Here is a 15,747-nt window from a genome sequence, read left to right on the forward strand (position 1 = left end):
CTGGCCAGCCTGGGTGAGGGGCTGATGGCTGTTTTCAGGCTGGCCACACCACCTTTTGGGTGGGGGGTCCCCACTGGGGTGCCTGGCCAGTCTGGGTGAAGGACTGAGGGCCCTTTTCAGGCTGGTCAAGTCTCCCCAGCGACAGAAGCTCCCAGCCTCTCCTTTATTTCTTTTTCTTTTCTGGGATTTATTTACCTTCTATAATTGAAACTTTGTAGCCTGGAGTGGAGCTCAGAGCCAGCCAGGGCTTGGCTTCCTCCATCGCCAGGGGCAACCCAAGGCTCCAGCTCAGTGGCCACGGCCGGCTGAAAGCAGGTATCTGGGGTTTGTTTAGCTTCTATAATTGAAACTTTGTTGCTTTCAGTGTAGCTCTTAGAGCCGGCCGCGGCAGGCGGGGAACCTCGGCTTCCTCCATCACTGGAGCAAGCAAGCCTCCTGCTCGTTCCAGCTCCGTGGCTGCCGGCCGCCATCTTTGTTGGCAGTTAATTTGCATATCTTGCTGATTAGCCAATGGGAGGCGTAGTGAAGGTATGGTTAATTACCATGTTTGTCTATTCAGTTTTGTTGTAAATCCAGAACTGCTCTAAAAAAAAAAAAATCAAACCTCTGAGAAAGAAAAAGATATATGTACTCCTATGTTCATTACAGCCATTATTCACAACTAGAGGCCCGGTGCATGAAATTGTGCATGGGTGTGGTCCCTAGGCCTGGCCAGTGATCGAAGCGTGAGCATCTGGCATGGAAGGGAAGGTCCCAGCTGACCTCTGGGCCCAGGGCAGCACCTGGGCCCCCACGCCCCCATGTGCCACCCTCCACCTGAATCACAGTGCCACCCACCCCCCACATGGAGTTGCGGTGAGCACAGCTGGGGCACAGCATGGGCCTCTGGACTGCCCAGCAGTGCCACACGGAAGCCGGGTTGGCAGCATGCTCTCTCCCAGCTGACTTCGCAGACCAGCTCCTATGTGAACCCATGGGGAGCCCGACTGGCCCCTACAGTCCCCTGGCGGCTGTGGCCCAGCTCACCCAGAAGAGGCTGCGCAGGTGCAGGGAGGGCTCCTCGCAGGTGCCTGACACCTGAGCAGGAGGGCTTCCCCGGCGCACGAGCCCTGGCATCCCGGGGGAGGGTAGCAGGGGGAGTGAAAGCAAGCTCAGTGGACACTCTGTATTCTCACTGCACCTCTGTCCCCATCACCCCCGCCCCGAGGTAGCTGGTGAGAGGTTGCAGCACGTCACTGACGCCCGCCATGTTCTTCACTGCCCCTGGTGGTCAGCACACGTCATAGCGAGCAGTGGAACTCCCGGTCTCCTGGTAGAATGATGGCCCAAGGGGACAATTTACATATTAGGCTTTTACTATATAAGGAGGATAGCCAAGACATGGACACAACCTAAGTGTCCTTTGATGCTTGATTGGATAAAGATGTGATGCATATATATAATGAAATATCAATCAGCCATAAAAGATAAAATATTACCATTTATGACAACATGTGTAGATCATGGGAGTATTATACTAAGTGAAATAAGTCAGATGGAAAAGGACAAGAACCCTATATATTATTTCACTCATATGTGGAATATAAAACAAAGCAACAAATTAACAAAAACAAACAAAACAAACCACAAACCTACAGATACAAACAGAATGATGATTAGAGGGAAAGGGAATTCGGGGGGAGGATGAAGAGGGTAAAGCATATCAAATATATGGTGACAGAAGGATACTAGACCTCAGGTGGGTGAGCACAAAATAGAGTATATAAATGTCATAGTATAGCTGTACATCTGAAATTATTAACCAACTAGAAGCCCATTGCATTAAGATTCGTGCAATAGGCCTTCCTTCCCCTGACTGCCGGCACCGGTTTTCCTCTGGCACACAGGCCCCAGGCCTTTGGTCCGGCCACAGGGGAGAAGCCAAGCCTCTTCAGTCTTCAGTCTTCACTCCTCGCCTGCGTATGCAAATTAACCACCATCTTTTGTTGGGTTAATTTGCATAGTCACTCTGATTGGCTGGTGGGTGTAGCAGAGTGACACGAATTTGCATGTTTCTTTTATTAGTGTAGATACTATCCCAATACATTTTAAAATTCAACTTAACACTGATAAGAGAATGAATTTACGAGGTGTGCCAAAAATGAAAAATATTTAGCAAATCTATGCTCACAGGTTTTTTGTGTTCAAATGTAAGCAAAAACATATATTAAAATCATATAAAACATTATTTAGTAACTAGTCCACAGGGTAAGATGCAAAACATTAATATTTTAAGCTCTATAAGGATGAACACACCCTACAACAGAAAAAAAAAATCACTTGACTTCCACATATATTTTCATGAATGTATTAACACTGTAGGAGATTGAATAGCATAGGCTAGGTATGTAGTTCCCAAACTTTGCTAACATACTGGAATCACCTGGGGAATCTTTAAAGAATACGATTGAAAACAGTATGTATGGAGGTTCCTAAAAAAATTAAGAATGGAGCTGCCATATGACCCAGCAACTGGTCTTCTGGGTATCTATGATCAGTCATTGTTATTTAATTGGCATAAAGAAGGACTTGGGCATTGGATGTTGTAAAAGTGTCCCAGATGACTCTAATGTGCAACAAAACTTGGAAATCATTAAACTAAGTTGTGATTTAAATCTTTAAACTAAGATTTTTAAAAAATCTCCAAACTTTCAATGAGTTTATTTCTCATTCATGCTGCAAGTCCAATGTGAAGAGATCCACCATCTTCAATAGTGATATCTCAACCCCAGGCCTCAGGGTCCACCACAACAGGAAGGCATGAAACCCATATATTGGCTCTTAAATGACTCATTTCAATTCTCCCTAACATTTCAGTGGCTGAAGCAAGCCACTTACCCATGAAGTACTTCAAGAGGATGTGGAAGTATAATTCTCCACATGCCCAGATGGGAACAAGAAATATCAGAATAATATCTCTCATCTCTTAATTTTTATTTATCCTCACCCAAGGAAATGTTTTTTATCGATTTTAGAGAGAGGGAGAGATATAATGACACGAGAAACATTGATCAGCTGCCTCCCGCATGCATCCCAACCTGGGACTGAACCCACAACTCAGGTATGTTGCCCTGACTGGGAATCGAATCCATAACTTTTGGTGTATGGGAGGATGTTCCAACCAATCAGGCCAGCACTCTCCCATCTTTTTAAAGTTAGTATATGCTTGCTATAATGATTTCCCCTGGTGCTAAAGACGGGAATGTTTTTGTTTCCCCAAAATTTATATTGAAACTTAATTCCCAGGGTGATGGTATTTGGAGGTGGGGCAGCTGGAGGTGATTAGGTCATGAGAGCAGAGCCCTAATGAATGGGACCTGTGCCTTTACAAGAGAGAACCCAGAGAGCTCCCTCCTCATGCCCACACAGCAAGATGGCTATGAACCACCTCACCAGACATCAAATCTGCAGGTGTTTTGATCTTAAACTTCACAGCCTTCAGAACTATGAGAAATGTTTCTGCTGTTTATAAGCCACCCAGTCTATGGTATTTTGTTACGGGAGCCTGGATGAACTAAGACACCTTGCCACATCTTTTGGTACTAGGCCTCAATTCTTCAATTTTCTTCTTTTTCATGAACCAATCTTACATCTACAAATAACTTGACATTACTGAATGGTACATTGTATTTCCTTTATAGCCTGTACTGTACTTAAGTTAATCAAGTAGCTTTAAAAACAGTGTGATGGTCTTTACTTCTAAATCGGGTTTGACTGCCCTCACCCGTTTGGCTCAGTGGATAGAGTGTCGGCCCATGTACTGAAGGGTCCGGGTTTGATTCTAGTCAAGGTCATGTGGGCTCATGTGGGAGGCAACCAATCGATGTTTCTCTCTCGCTATCTCTCCCTCTCTCTTCTACTCTCTCCAAAAAGCAATGGAAAAATATCCTTGGGTGAGGATTAACAAAATAAAAAATAAATCTGGTTTAACTTTGTATTGGTAGCTGCGGATGACCCCAAGAAATAGGCACCTGCTGTCAACTTATTCCACTATTCCTCCTTCCTTCCAGAACAAAACACTCAATTCTTGCCAGTTTGCTCTGCTCTGAATATTAATTTGCACAGGTGGAGGAACTCAGAAACTGCTCTGAATTCTCCCTTGAATAAGAATTCTTGCTCGGCTGGTGTGGCTCAGAGGTTGAGCGTCTATCTATTAATCTCTTTTATCAGGTCATGGTTTGTTTTCTGGTCATGGCACATGCCCAGGTTGGGGGCTTGATCCCCAGTGGCCAGTGGGGGAGGGGCATGCAGGAGGCAGCAGACCAATGATTCTCTCATCATAGATGTTTCTATCTATCTCCTCCTCTCCCTTCCTCTCTGAAATAAAATATATATATATTAAAAATGTTCTTAATATTTCTACCTGTCTTTCTAGTATTTTACTAAGTCAAAGAAATACAGGAGTCTGCTCTTACTCAGTTTTTAAAAAAATGTTTTTATTGATTTTAGAGAGAGGGACATAGACACATTGATGAAAGAAAAACGTCATCTATATGCTGCCTCCTACCTATTGAGCTTGCAATCCAGGCATGTGCCCTGACTGGGGATCGAACCAGTGACCTCTTGGTTCATGGGTCAACACTCAACCACTGAGCCACACTGCCAGGCCCCCCTTATTCAGTTTTTCTTTCTGTGGTTTCAGTTACTGTGGTCAATTGTGTTCTGAAAATATTAAATGGAAAATTCCAAAAACAAACCATTCACAAGTTTTAAACTGCACACCACCCTGAGTAGGGTGATGAAATCTCACTACTCTGCCTGGGTTGTGAATCATCTCTATGTCCAGCGTATCCACGCTGTATATGCTATAACCCACCCAACCGTTAGCCACTTAATGGCTGTCTTAGTTGTCATAGGGAAAGAGACCACATTCATGTAACTTTTATTATAGTATATTGTTATAGTTGTTCTATTTTATTATTATTGTTAATCTTACTGTGCATAGTTTATAAATTAAATTTTATCACATGTATGTATGTGTAGGAAAAAATGTATATTCAGGGTTCAGTACTATCTGCAGTTTCAGGCATCCACTGGGGGTCTAGGAATGTATCCCACTTGGATAAAAGGGGACTACTGTATTTTAAATCTCATTTCAAGCAGACTTTCATCGCCAAACACTCTTTTTTATTTCTACCACCTAACACTTACTCCTTGAGGATAATGTATTTAAAAGAAAAACCAAACAAAATGGGTAGTCAAAGAACACCTCAGTGATTTTTATATTGATGTGTGCTCAGTAATTTTTTACCAATAATTAAATGGATTAAATCATTACAGAAATAAAGAAAATTCTTTTAAAAAATGAGTCTAAGAATTTTGGTGGGAACAGTAACTCTGGTGAAAATAACAAAGTTTCTATGATACTACCTCTGAGATAAACATTTTATAAATGATTAATAAGTTTATTATAAACTGTGCTATAAATGGGAATTAACCAAAACAACTGTTAGGCTTCTAAGCCAAAAAAACATTACACTGTTTCAGAATGCATCATTTAACATTTTATTAGAAAAATATTTTTAAAGTAATATATTATAAAAGTAATGTGTCAATTTCTAATATCAGAAATAAATGTTGAAAGCAATTATATGTACATATATGCACACATACACTCCACAAAGAAAAAAATTAAAATGCCACTCAAATTTAATGCATTAGATCTTGACCAAAGCTTGATAGAAACTTTGGGGCATCAGCAAACTCAGTCATCTGTTTTGCTTTTCCTTTACATACCAGATTAAATATTAGCCTTGGAAAATGAAAACCTTTATCAATGCAAATGAAATAAAAATAATTTCAAATGTAAACCTGATGAAAATAATTTATTGTAATATGAATTGGTTTTGATAATCAAATGTCTGGCATTATCATTATATCATTTTGTCATCATATGAAAATATAACCAAAACAATCATAGTCCATGTTTGGAACACATTTACCTCATCCTCACATCTCTAGGTTTATTATTTGAAATACCAGAATAAAATATTTTACTCTATTTTTAAAGTCTATATTTACTTTAGAACTAAGAAAAACTTTACTTCAGATAATACAAATAATATTAATACTTTAACTCATTTACTACAACCTGGTTTTTAAGAATTTATTTAAAGTTTTAATACAGTAATATTTTAGGATCAAAAAAGCCATATTATATATTCAAAGGCAATTTTCCTAAACTTGCCTTCTAAATTAATAAAGGATTTCTTGAGTGAAAAACTTATAACAAAGTCAAAATTGATTAAATTTAAAATGTCTTTATTCATTTATATGGTAAATACTGTCTCCTCCTAAAAAACAATGACATTTGTCTTTCAATATGTCAAACTTCAATATGTCATGTGTCTTTTTATTTCATATGTTAACATGATCTAAGATGCAGGACACAAAAATCAATTTTAATAGACATTATTAAATAATTTCCCATATACGCAGAACTTTGGAAAATGGTTAAAATTAGAGATGAATGTTAAATGTGGGCACATGAACGTTCTGTATACACCGATGAACTTAACAGAAGATGAGTTCCCACTGATTTCTGGTAACCAACTTGCTTTCTGTGACTCTTTAAATACCCAATTCCAAATCTTCCAGCTCCTGGAGAAGGGCTTTCTCTTTTTGAATTTTCTCCAACTAGAAAAGTTTAAAACAATAAAGTTATTAAAAAGGAAATAAAATAATTACTGGCTCTATAGCCAAATAGCAAAGAAGAAAATATTTACAGAGAATATAGCTGACAGTTTATCAGATCCACTGGTAAAGAGATTTAAAAGTACAGACTGGATGCCCAGCCGGTGTGGTTCAGTGGTGAAGTGTTGACCTATGAACCAGGAGGTCACAGTTTGATTCCAGTCAGGGCACATGACAGTAGAGGACATGTAGGAGGCGGCCAATCAATGATTCTCTCTCATCATTGATGTTTCTATCTCCCTCTTACTTCCTCTCTGAAAATCAATTAAAAAAACAAAAATAAAAGTGCAGATTAGAAACACGTTCTAATTTGTTATCTGGCATGAATCAAGGGGGCAAAGGAAAGAAGCTGTCTTTAAGTCTTTTTTTTTTTCCAGTGTATTTTTATTTATTTCAGAGAGGAAGGGAGAGAGAGAGAGAGAGAGAGAGAGAGAGAGAGAGAGAGAGAGAGAAACATTAATGATAAGAAAGAATTATTGATTAGCTGCCTCCTGCATGCCCCCCCACTGGGGATTGAACCCGCAATCCTGGCATGTGCCCTGACCAGGAATTGAACCATGACCTCCTGGTTTACAGATCCATGCTCAACCACTGAGCCACACCAGCTAGGCCAGAAGCTGTCTTACTGCATTCCTTCAGGTCCAGTAAACTTTCCAGTCTACACCTGGGGTTAAAAGAGCTGAGGAAAGGAAGAGGGAAGGGCAAAAAAAAAAAAAAAAAAAAAAAAAGCAGGGTGCAACCTGAGACAGTAAAGAAGAGAATTTTCTATTTGTCTAACATAATAAATGCTCTTATTTTCAGCAGCAAATAAATGCTCTTATTTTCAGCAGCAATAGCATTAATACACCTCTTAGAAATAGTGACGTTCTCAGTCACTTATCTACATCATGTCTCCCTCTATCCCTGTTTAAGAGTAAAAACATTAAAAAATATATGGCATATATTTTCCAAGAGACGTTTTTAAAACCTATGTGTTCTTTTACCCAATGAAACAATTGCTTATAATAAAAAGGGGAAGAGTAGTCATGACTATGAGCTCAAATTAAAAATGCAGAAAATACCTGATTTTTTTCTAGCTGTTTTCCAGTTGCTGCTTGTTCTTTCAGTTGTTCGATTGCTTTCAGTTTCTACAAATATCAAGAGGAAGGAAGAGTAAGTCATTTTAGAATGCAAATGTCCTTATTAACAACTCAATTATATGAATGTGAACCCTGAATAAGGAGAATCAATTATCTTACATTTGTATTAAGAATAGTCTGTTAAAATGCTAAGGTAAACTATTTTTTTAAATTAAATGCAAAATTAGATATATTAACAATATGGGGGATAGTGGGGGAATGTAAAGAACAGCATAGGGAATATAGTCAATAATATTGTAATAAGTATGCATGGTGGCAGGTGGGTACCAGCCTTATTGGGGACATGGGGAATCACTTCATAAGTTGTATAAATGTCTGACCACTATGCTGTACACCGGAAACTAATATAATATTGACTGTCAACTTTAATTGAAAAACGAAATAAATGAATAAATAAATAAATAAAATGTGCTCCAACTCTGGGGAAAAAAGAATATAGATTTGGTGAAATATTTTCTAAGCTTTTAATTAATGTTATATATGTATGTGTGTGTGTGCATGTGTATATATGTACATATATATGTATGTAAATATATCACCAACTTCATTATTTATTTTAGCACCTCATTGTACCAGGATGACATCTTTGGCTTTAAGAGAAACTTAATAGTGCAACCTGGGAAGGGCTCTAGAGACTTGATTTTTTTTTTAAAATATATTTTATTGATTTTTTACAGAGAGGAAGGGAGAGGGATAGAGAGTTAGAAATATCGATCAGCTGCCTCCCGCACACCCCCCACTAGGGATGTGCCTGCAACCCAGGTACATGCCCTTGACCAGAATCGAACCCGGGACCCTTCAGTCTGCAGGCCGACGCTCTAGCCATTGAGCCAAACCGGTCAGGGCTAGAGACCTGATTTTACCTCCATTTTACCTGGTTGCAATTTGACAAGCTAATCAACTTATTTCTGTCTCCGTTTGCTCATCTTTAAAACTGGGACAAAGGTCTGTTCCTACCTGTCTTGTATGTGTCTAATAAAATACTAAGTATAAAAGTATTCAGTATATTTCTGTACAAATGTACATTATTTATTACTCCAAAACCAGTAATGAGAAGACTAATAGGCATTAGATGACTGTGAATAGAACTTAAATCAGCGCCATTCCTATGACAGCATTTCATAGTGAGAAAGCAACGAGAACTGCTATAAACTTCTTAGATGCCTCTTTACGTGTCTAAATATTATTTTCTTTATAGAATCCTCACACATTTCTTTCAATGAACACATCTTACTTGCACTGAATTCTCACCTTCTTTAGGTTCTTGATTTTTTTGTCTACCTCAGGATCTCCAGAAATTGGCTGAGAGACCGTATTTTGAGCTGAGCTCTGTGATGTAGGTGTAGGTGACAAATCCAGACTCTTGTCACTTCTTGCTTCCTGCAGGAAAAATTCAATTGTCCAAAATGAAAACATTGCCTTGGTACGTAACATGCAGAAACCAAAATGTGATTTTTATCTTTTATGCTACATTTTATATAAAGAAGGGGTCTGAATTGAAGGTCTCATAAAATATGTGACATTGTACCACAATAAATACAATGCAGCTTAAAAAAGTACCACAGTACAATGAGACACCCAAAAGGTTTTTATATAATATTTATAATAGGGAAGACTTTGCTAGATCTAGAATTTAAAGTAACGTATCAAAATTTTTTTAAAAACATTATGTAATAATAAAAGAACAAATGAAAAGAAATGAAATGGCCATAGCAGGGTAATCTAGGAGGTTTCTGCATTAGCCAATAAGTACTCAAAATGTCTAGATATTTTGGGAGGTGCCATTATATGGATGCTTTGGAAATGTGAGAAGGCTTTTCTCATGAAGGTATTTGAAATTTGACTCTTGTAATAGCCTCAAAAACTATAATGCATATGCATAATCAAGTGCATGTAATGAATGATGCTACAGGACAAGTCCTATAGAGATCCTATATAATACAAGGCTAATATGCAAATCAACTGAACAGCGAACGACTGGTGGCTATGACGTGCACTGACCACCAGACAGCAGATGCTCAACGCAGGAGCTGCCCCTGGTGGTCAGTGCACTCCCACAGAGGGAGCATCGCTCAACCAGAAGCCGGGCTCATGGCTGGCGAGTGCAGCGGCAGTGGCGGGAGCCTCTCCCACCTCCGTGGCAGTGTTAATGATGTCCAACAGACGGCTTAGGCCTGCTCCATGGGGCTCCCAGACTGCGAGAGGGCTCAGGGGACCCCCTGCCCCAAGTGCACAAATTTCATGCACTGGGCCTCTAGTTTATTTATAATCAGGTCAGCTGAACTCTGCAACAAAGTGCCATGGAAGCACTCCCTCTACCTTCCCCCCCCCCCCCCCCCCCCCCCCCGCATTGGGTGCCATATTGTTGTTGAACGTGAACGTGAACGAGGATCAAGGCAGATCTGCCGGACCGGTCTGGAAATGGGTTCTTGCGAAGTCACAAGAAAAGCCCTTTAGAGACTCACACAGGAAGATACAAGGTACAGTGGCAGATTTAATGGAAGGGCACAGATGCCCCTGAAGAGGCTGCCACATTGCTTCATCCACGACCAGGTGGTTCAGCTCCCTCTCGCTGAGGAAGAAGTCCAGCCTCTGGTACAAGAAACCTGCACTTGTCCTCACTAAGCCCAGGAGGAGGGCCAGGGCCCAGAGATACTGTGCCATCACCTTGGCATTGGCTCTGAAACTTCCGTAGCCTAGCTTAGTCTCAAAGTGATCAGAACTCTGGTGATCTTTCTAGCCTCATCCCTCAGTCTAGCCTCATCCCTCCTAACTGAGGAATCATGATTTGAACCACTTTTATTTCCCCTAAAGTACTCTAAACTCTTGTTTCCTAGCTTTTGTGTTCACTATTCTTGTTGACTGTTCCTTGTGCCTAGAATACCTTTAGGGGACCTGGCTGACCCTACTTATCCTTTAGGCCTCACCCCCAAATTTTCTGCCTCTCCAGAGACCAGATTAGTTGCACAACATGTAGATGTATCCCTTTATAACACTACTAGAGGCTCGATGCACAAAATTTGTGCAAGGGGCTTGGCCCTTGCCGCCGCTGCAGCCACCTCTGCCTTGGCCCCCGCCACCGAGGCTTTGTCCGGAAGGTCGTCTGGAAGGACGTCCAGTCTCATTAGCATATTACGCTTTTATTATTATAGATATGCACTATCTGTACCTGAGGTTTCCTTGTTCACTGTTCTACTTGTGCCTCAGAATAATATGTGCTTTACTGCACATGCTAAATAAATGAAAGAGAAGAATGACATTCCTTTTGCATTTCAGACAAGACATGCATTTTGACAAAAGGGGAACAAAGTTATTTAAGTCTTTATTGCTCTCAAGCTAGGGCTTCTACTTCTTTATAGAGTTCCCAGTGGAATACACAGAACCCCAAGAATCCAAAACCTCTTGTTCAGAGTTCCCAAAGCATCCGGGGAACATGGAACAAGTGTCACTCCTAGATTTCCAAATCTAAAAATGTGTGCCTGAGAGTTTTTAGAGTACAAAATCATGTTTAGAAAGTAATTTTATTTGAACGTTTTTATAAACTCCAATGCAGCAAACATTAATTCCTTACCTTCTATAGAAAACATATTACTGAGCACTTTAACAAAGTATTTAGAAAGAAACTAGTTTCTACTCTTAAGGAGAACAGTGAATAAAAGGAGAAAAGTAATATTTTGCTATCAAAATTCACTTTTGACATCAGGTTAAAAATTTTTAAATTTAGTTATTTGTAATGTAAGAAGTAACATTAATGTTAGAAATATGAAAGACTATTAAAGTTAAGCAAAATATAAAATTTAAATTTCTACCATACTTTAAATACCAAGAATAAGTTAAAATGTCTGCATTATAATACTTAAATTCTGGTCATTCTCTGGAAAAGTTATGTAAAACTAAATTTTTAGTTTCAATTCTTTTTGGTACAGTTGGTAAACTTATAAAACCATCACCAGTTTATAAAAGTACTTGGTTAGATTATATACATCTGACTCCTTTATCTTTGGTTAGTATATTCGGAGCCAGGCTGAGAAGGTGTGGTCACGGTGACACTGTCATGGACCACTTACTTTGTTTTATAACACAGTCATAACTTTTGCTAACTCCAGCCAGTCATCTCAAAAATGCATACTGAAAGGATTATCTTGCAAGTAGAAAATCTTTGCCATCACTGGGAAAACACACAAAGAGCAACTCTATAAATGATGGTATTATCTTTGGTATGTAACAGGTGTGGATGACAGCATGTTGTATGGGGTGGGGTTGGTTTTTGTAATTATTATATTTTACATTAATGGCACTGCTTGTTTTTTTCAAAACATCCACATGGACTCTCTTTAAGAAAATGTAAATGTTTTAAAATAATTGATTTTTATAAATAAGAGATACTGATTAAATGACTCCCGACACAAATTTTATCAGAAAAACACACAAAATAAACATCTAACATTTTATTAGTGCAGTACAAATGATAGTAATATTGAAAATATCTGATAACAAGAAGAAATATCATTTATAAGATAGGATTCTAAGGTGGGTGGGTTTCAGAAGGCCCTTAAATCTCTATTAAAAAGAATCTTGCTCAGCTGCTATGGAAAGTAGTATGGAGGTTCCTCAAGAAATTAAATACAGAGGTATCTTATGGCCCAGCAATCCCACTTTTGGATATATATCCAGAGGAAATAAAATCATTATCTCAAAGAGATACCTGTACTCCCATGTTCACTATTATGCACAATAGCCCAGGTTATAAAAAATAAGGTAAAAAAGGGAAATCCTTCCATTTGCATTAACAAGAATGAACTGGGGGCATTATGCTAAATTAAATAAGCCAGACAAAGATAAGATACTGCATGGTATCACTTTGTATGTAGAATCTAAAAAAAAAAGTTAAAATTCAAATTTAGTATGGTAGTTGCAAGGGGATGGGGTGTGGGAGAGTGTAGAGGTTGATAAAACTTTCAGTTATAAGATAGTGTCTAAGGAGCTAATGTAGAATATGGTGACTATAGTTGATAAAACAATACTGTAGCATTAAAATTTTCTGAAAGAGTAGAACTTAATGTTCTCACCCCCCAAAAAGATAAATGTGTGAGGTGATGGACTGAAGTATGGTAGCAATCATCTCAGGTAGAAACTATAGTTTACCTTTAACCCTCCTGTTTGGCTTATGTACCTATTTGCTTTGTTTAACAATGGACAGGTTATTTTGATTTTCTGAATTATATAAATCATCCCATTCGATTAAATGCCTTATTGATTGTAATGTGAATATCCCATGGGTTGTGGTCATACTGGTCTTAGAAAGCACATTTTTCCTTCACCTGGGAAGGACAGCACAGTTATCCCAAGGTCAGAGGGCTCTAGACCCAAAACTGTAATTTAGATAACATGCCTAAATTTAACCCAGGTTACCCAAGGGCTCTAGATCAGGGGTGGGCAAACTTTTTGACTCGAGGGCCACAATGGGTTCTTAAACTGGACCGGAGGGCCGGAACAAAAGCATGGATGGAGTGTTTGTGTGAACTAATATAAATTCAAAGTAAACATCATTACATAAAAGGGTATGGTCTTTTTTTTTTTTAGTTTTATTCATTTCAAACGGGCCGGATCCGGCCCGCGGGCCGTAGTTTGTCCACGGCTGCTCTAGATAAAGTGTTTATAACATGCTGTTTCTGCTTCTGTAAACTGCTTTTTGCAAACTAGGTTCCTCATTCCAGACTCGAGGGCTCTAGATAATGTATTTCTGTCAATTCAGTGACCCCGAGACCCAAAACTATAATTAACATGCTTAATTCTGCTTCTGTAAACTGCTTTTTGTGAGCCAGGTTCCTCATTCCAAACCCTGGGATGTAATCAATACCTTTGTGATTTTTTGCCTATATAACCTTGGAGCTGCGACCATCTTGTTACTATGAGATTTGGGGAATGGCCCCTCATAGTCCCGGATTGCAATAAATGTGACTCTTTAATTCGACTTCTTGAGGTGTCCTTCTGTGATTCGCGGGGTACATTACAACAGGACGTCTAATTAACTTGATTGTGGGAACCCTTTTACCATGTACATATATATCAAATCATCACGTTGTACACTTTAAAAATGTTATTTGTCAATTATATTAGCTAGAAAAAAAGTAAGAAGGAAAGTTACCTACGAGTTATAAGGATAATGTAACTTGTAACATTCAGGGCCATAATGATGAAAGGACAAGTCCTGCTTCACACAAGTTTAATATGTGGAGTAGATTATTTTACTCAGAATGACCTAAACCTGAGCTATTTAAAGATATTTCTGGATGAAATCTATTAACTACAAAAGAGCACACTGATTTTTTAAGTCCACATTTTAGCAGAATATGGTTGCAAATGCAATTCTACACCTAAAAACAGTTACTTGCCTACCAAAATACATAAGCAACCTAGAACTGTCAAAAAAGTTAAAGTATTACCAGCAAAATAGTACTGTTTGAATCTCAAATATGTAGTTACTATGACTTCACTAACCAGAGTCCCAGCCCAGCAGGTGTGACTGTAAGCCATACAGGATTGCAATTTGTCAACTATTACAGCGGCTTTGCAACTACAAAATCGTATTAAAAATTATTTTAAGTCCAGCTGGTGTGGCTCAGTGGTTGAGCATTGACCTATGAACCAGGAGGTCATGGTTCAATTCCTGGTCAGAGCACATGCCTGGACTGTGGGCTCTATCTCCAGTGTGGGGCATGCAGAAGGCAGCCGATCAATGATTCTCTCTCATCATTGATGTCTCTGTCTCTATCTCTCTCTCCCTCTCCCTTCCTCTCTGAAATCAATAAAAATATATATTAAAAAATTTATTTTAGAACAATCCCATTGTTTGGATACTTCTGGTATTTAGATTTCCAACTGAATAATTTCTTATAGTAATATAATGCTGAGTGAAAAATTGGCTTTGTAGGCATGGACTTTTTGGTCTCTTAACAAACACATTTTCAATAAAGCAACTACACCACTTCACAAAGGTTTAAACACAGAAGTCTACAGCAAGTAACATCTACACTAATAAAAGAGAAACATGCAAATTAACCATCACTCTGCTACACCCACAAGCCAATCAGGAGTATGCAAATTAACCCCACTAAGATGGCAGCAGCCACGGAGATGGAGCAAGCAGGAGGCTTGGGTTGCCTCTGGAGATGGAGGAAGCCAAGCTTCCCGCCTGCCCTGGCCGGCCCTGGGCTCCGCTCAAGGCTACAGTTTCAATTATAGAAGATAAATAAATCCCAGATACCTGCTTCCAGCCCGCCCCGGCCTCCACTCAAGGAGGCGCTGAAAAAAAAAGAAAAGAAAAAATGGAGAGGCTGGGAGCTTGGGTTGCCAGGGGGGCATGGCCAGCCTGAAAATGGCCCTCAGCCCCTCACCCAGGCTGGCCACACCCCCATGGGGTGAGGGTCCCCACTGGGGGGCTTGACCAGCCTGCAAACAGCCATCAGCCCCTCACCCAGGCTGGCCAGGCACCCCAGCGGGACCCCCACCCTGATCTGGGACACCCTTCAGGGAAAACCAGCTGGCCCCACCCGTGCACCAGGCCTCTATCTATACTAATAAAAGGGTAATATGCTAATTAGACTGGGAGACCTTCCAGAGGTTCTTCTGGACAAAGCCATGGTGGCGGGGCTGAGGTAGAGGCGGCTAGAGGCCAAGAGGGGATGGCAGTTGTGGGTGATCAGGCTGATGGGGGGCGGGGCCATTGGGAGTAAACAGACCAGAAGGGGGGTCAGTTGGGGGCGAGCAGGCCAACAGTGGGGGTCAGTTGGAGGTGATCAGGCCAGCAGGGGGGGCAGTTGGGGGTGAGCAGGCCCGCAGGGGGACAGTTGGGGTGAGCAGGTCAGTGGGGAGG

At 40.0% G+C, this 15,747-nt stretch overlaps 1 protein-coding gene across 5 annotated transcripts in view; it reads right to left on the reverse strand.

The window, feature by feature from the left end:
- Positions 1 to 6,279: 6,279 nt before the first annotated feature.
- Positions 6,280 to 15,747, reverse strand: part of EIF2A (eukaryotic translation initiation factor 2A, 65kDa) — a 60,142-nt gene continuing 50,674 nt past the window's right edge. For all 5 annotated transcript variants that reach the window (XM_005863470.2, XM_014537438.1, XM_005863468.2 and 2 more), the window contains 3 exons: positions 9,123 to 9,251; positions 7,794 to 7,859; positions 6,280 to 6,675 (listed from right to left, as the gene is read on the reverse strand). In XM_005863470.2, the coding sequence (XP_005863532.1) occupies positions 6,610 to 6,675; positions 7,794 to 7,859; positions 9,123 to 9,251 (261 nt within the window). In that variant the 3' untranslated portion in view covers positions 6,280 to 6,609. The remainder of the gene's footprint in view (positions 6,676 to 7,793; positions 7,860 to 9,122; positions 9,252 to 15,747) is intronic.

The sequence above is a fragment of the Myotis brandtii genome, unplaced genomic scaffold (assembly GCF_000412655.1).
Source record: "Myotis brandtii unplaced genomic scaffold, ASM41265v1 scaffold179, whole genome shotgun sequence".
In the NCBI taxonomy this organism is placed as follows: Eukaryota; Metazoa; Chordata; class Mammalia; order Chiroptera; family Vespertilionidae; genus Myotis; species Myotis brandtii.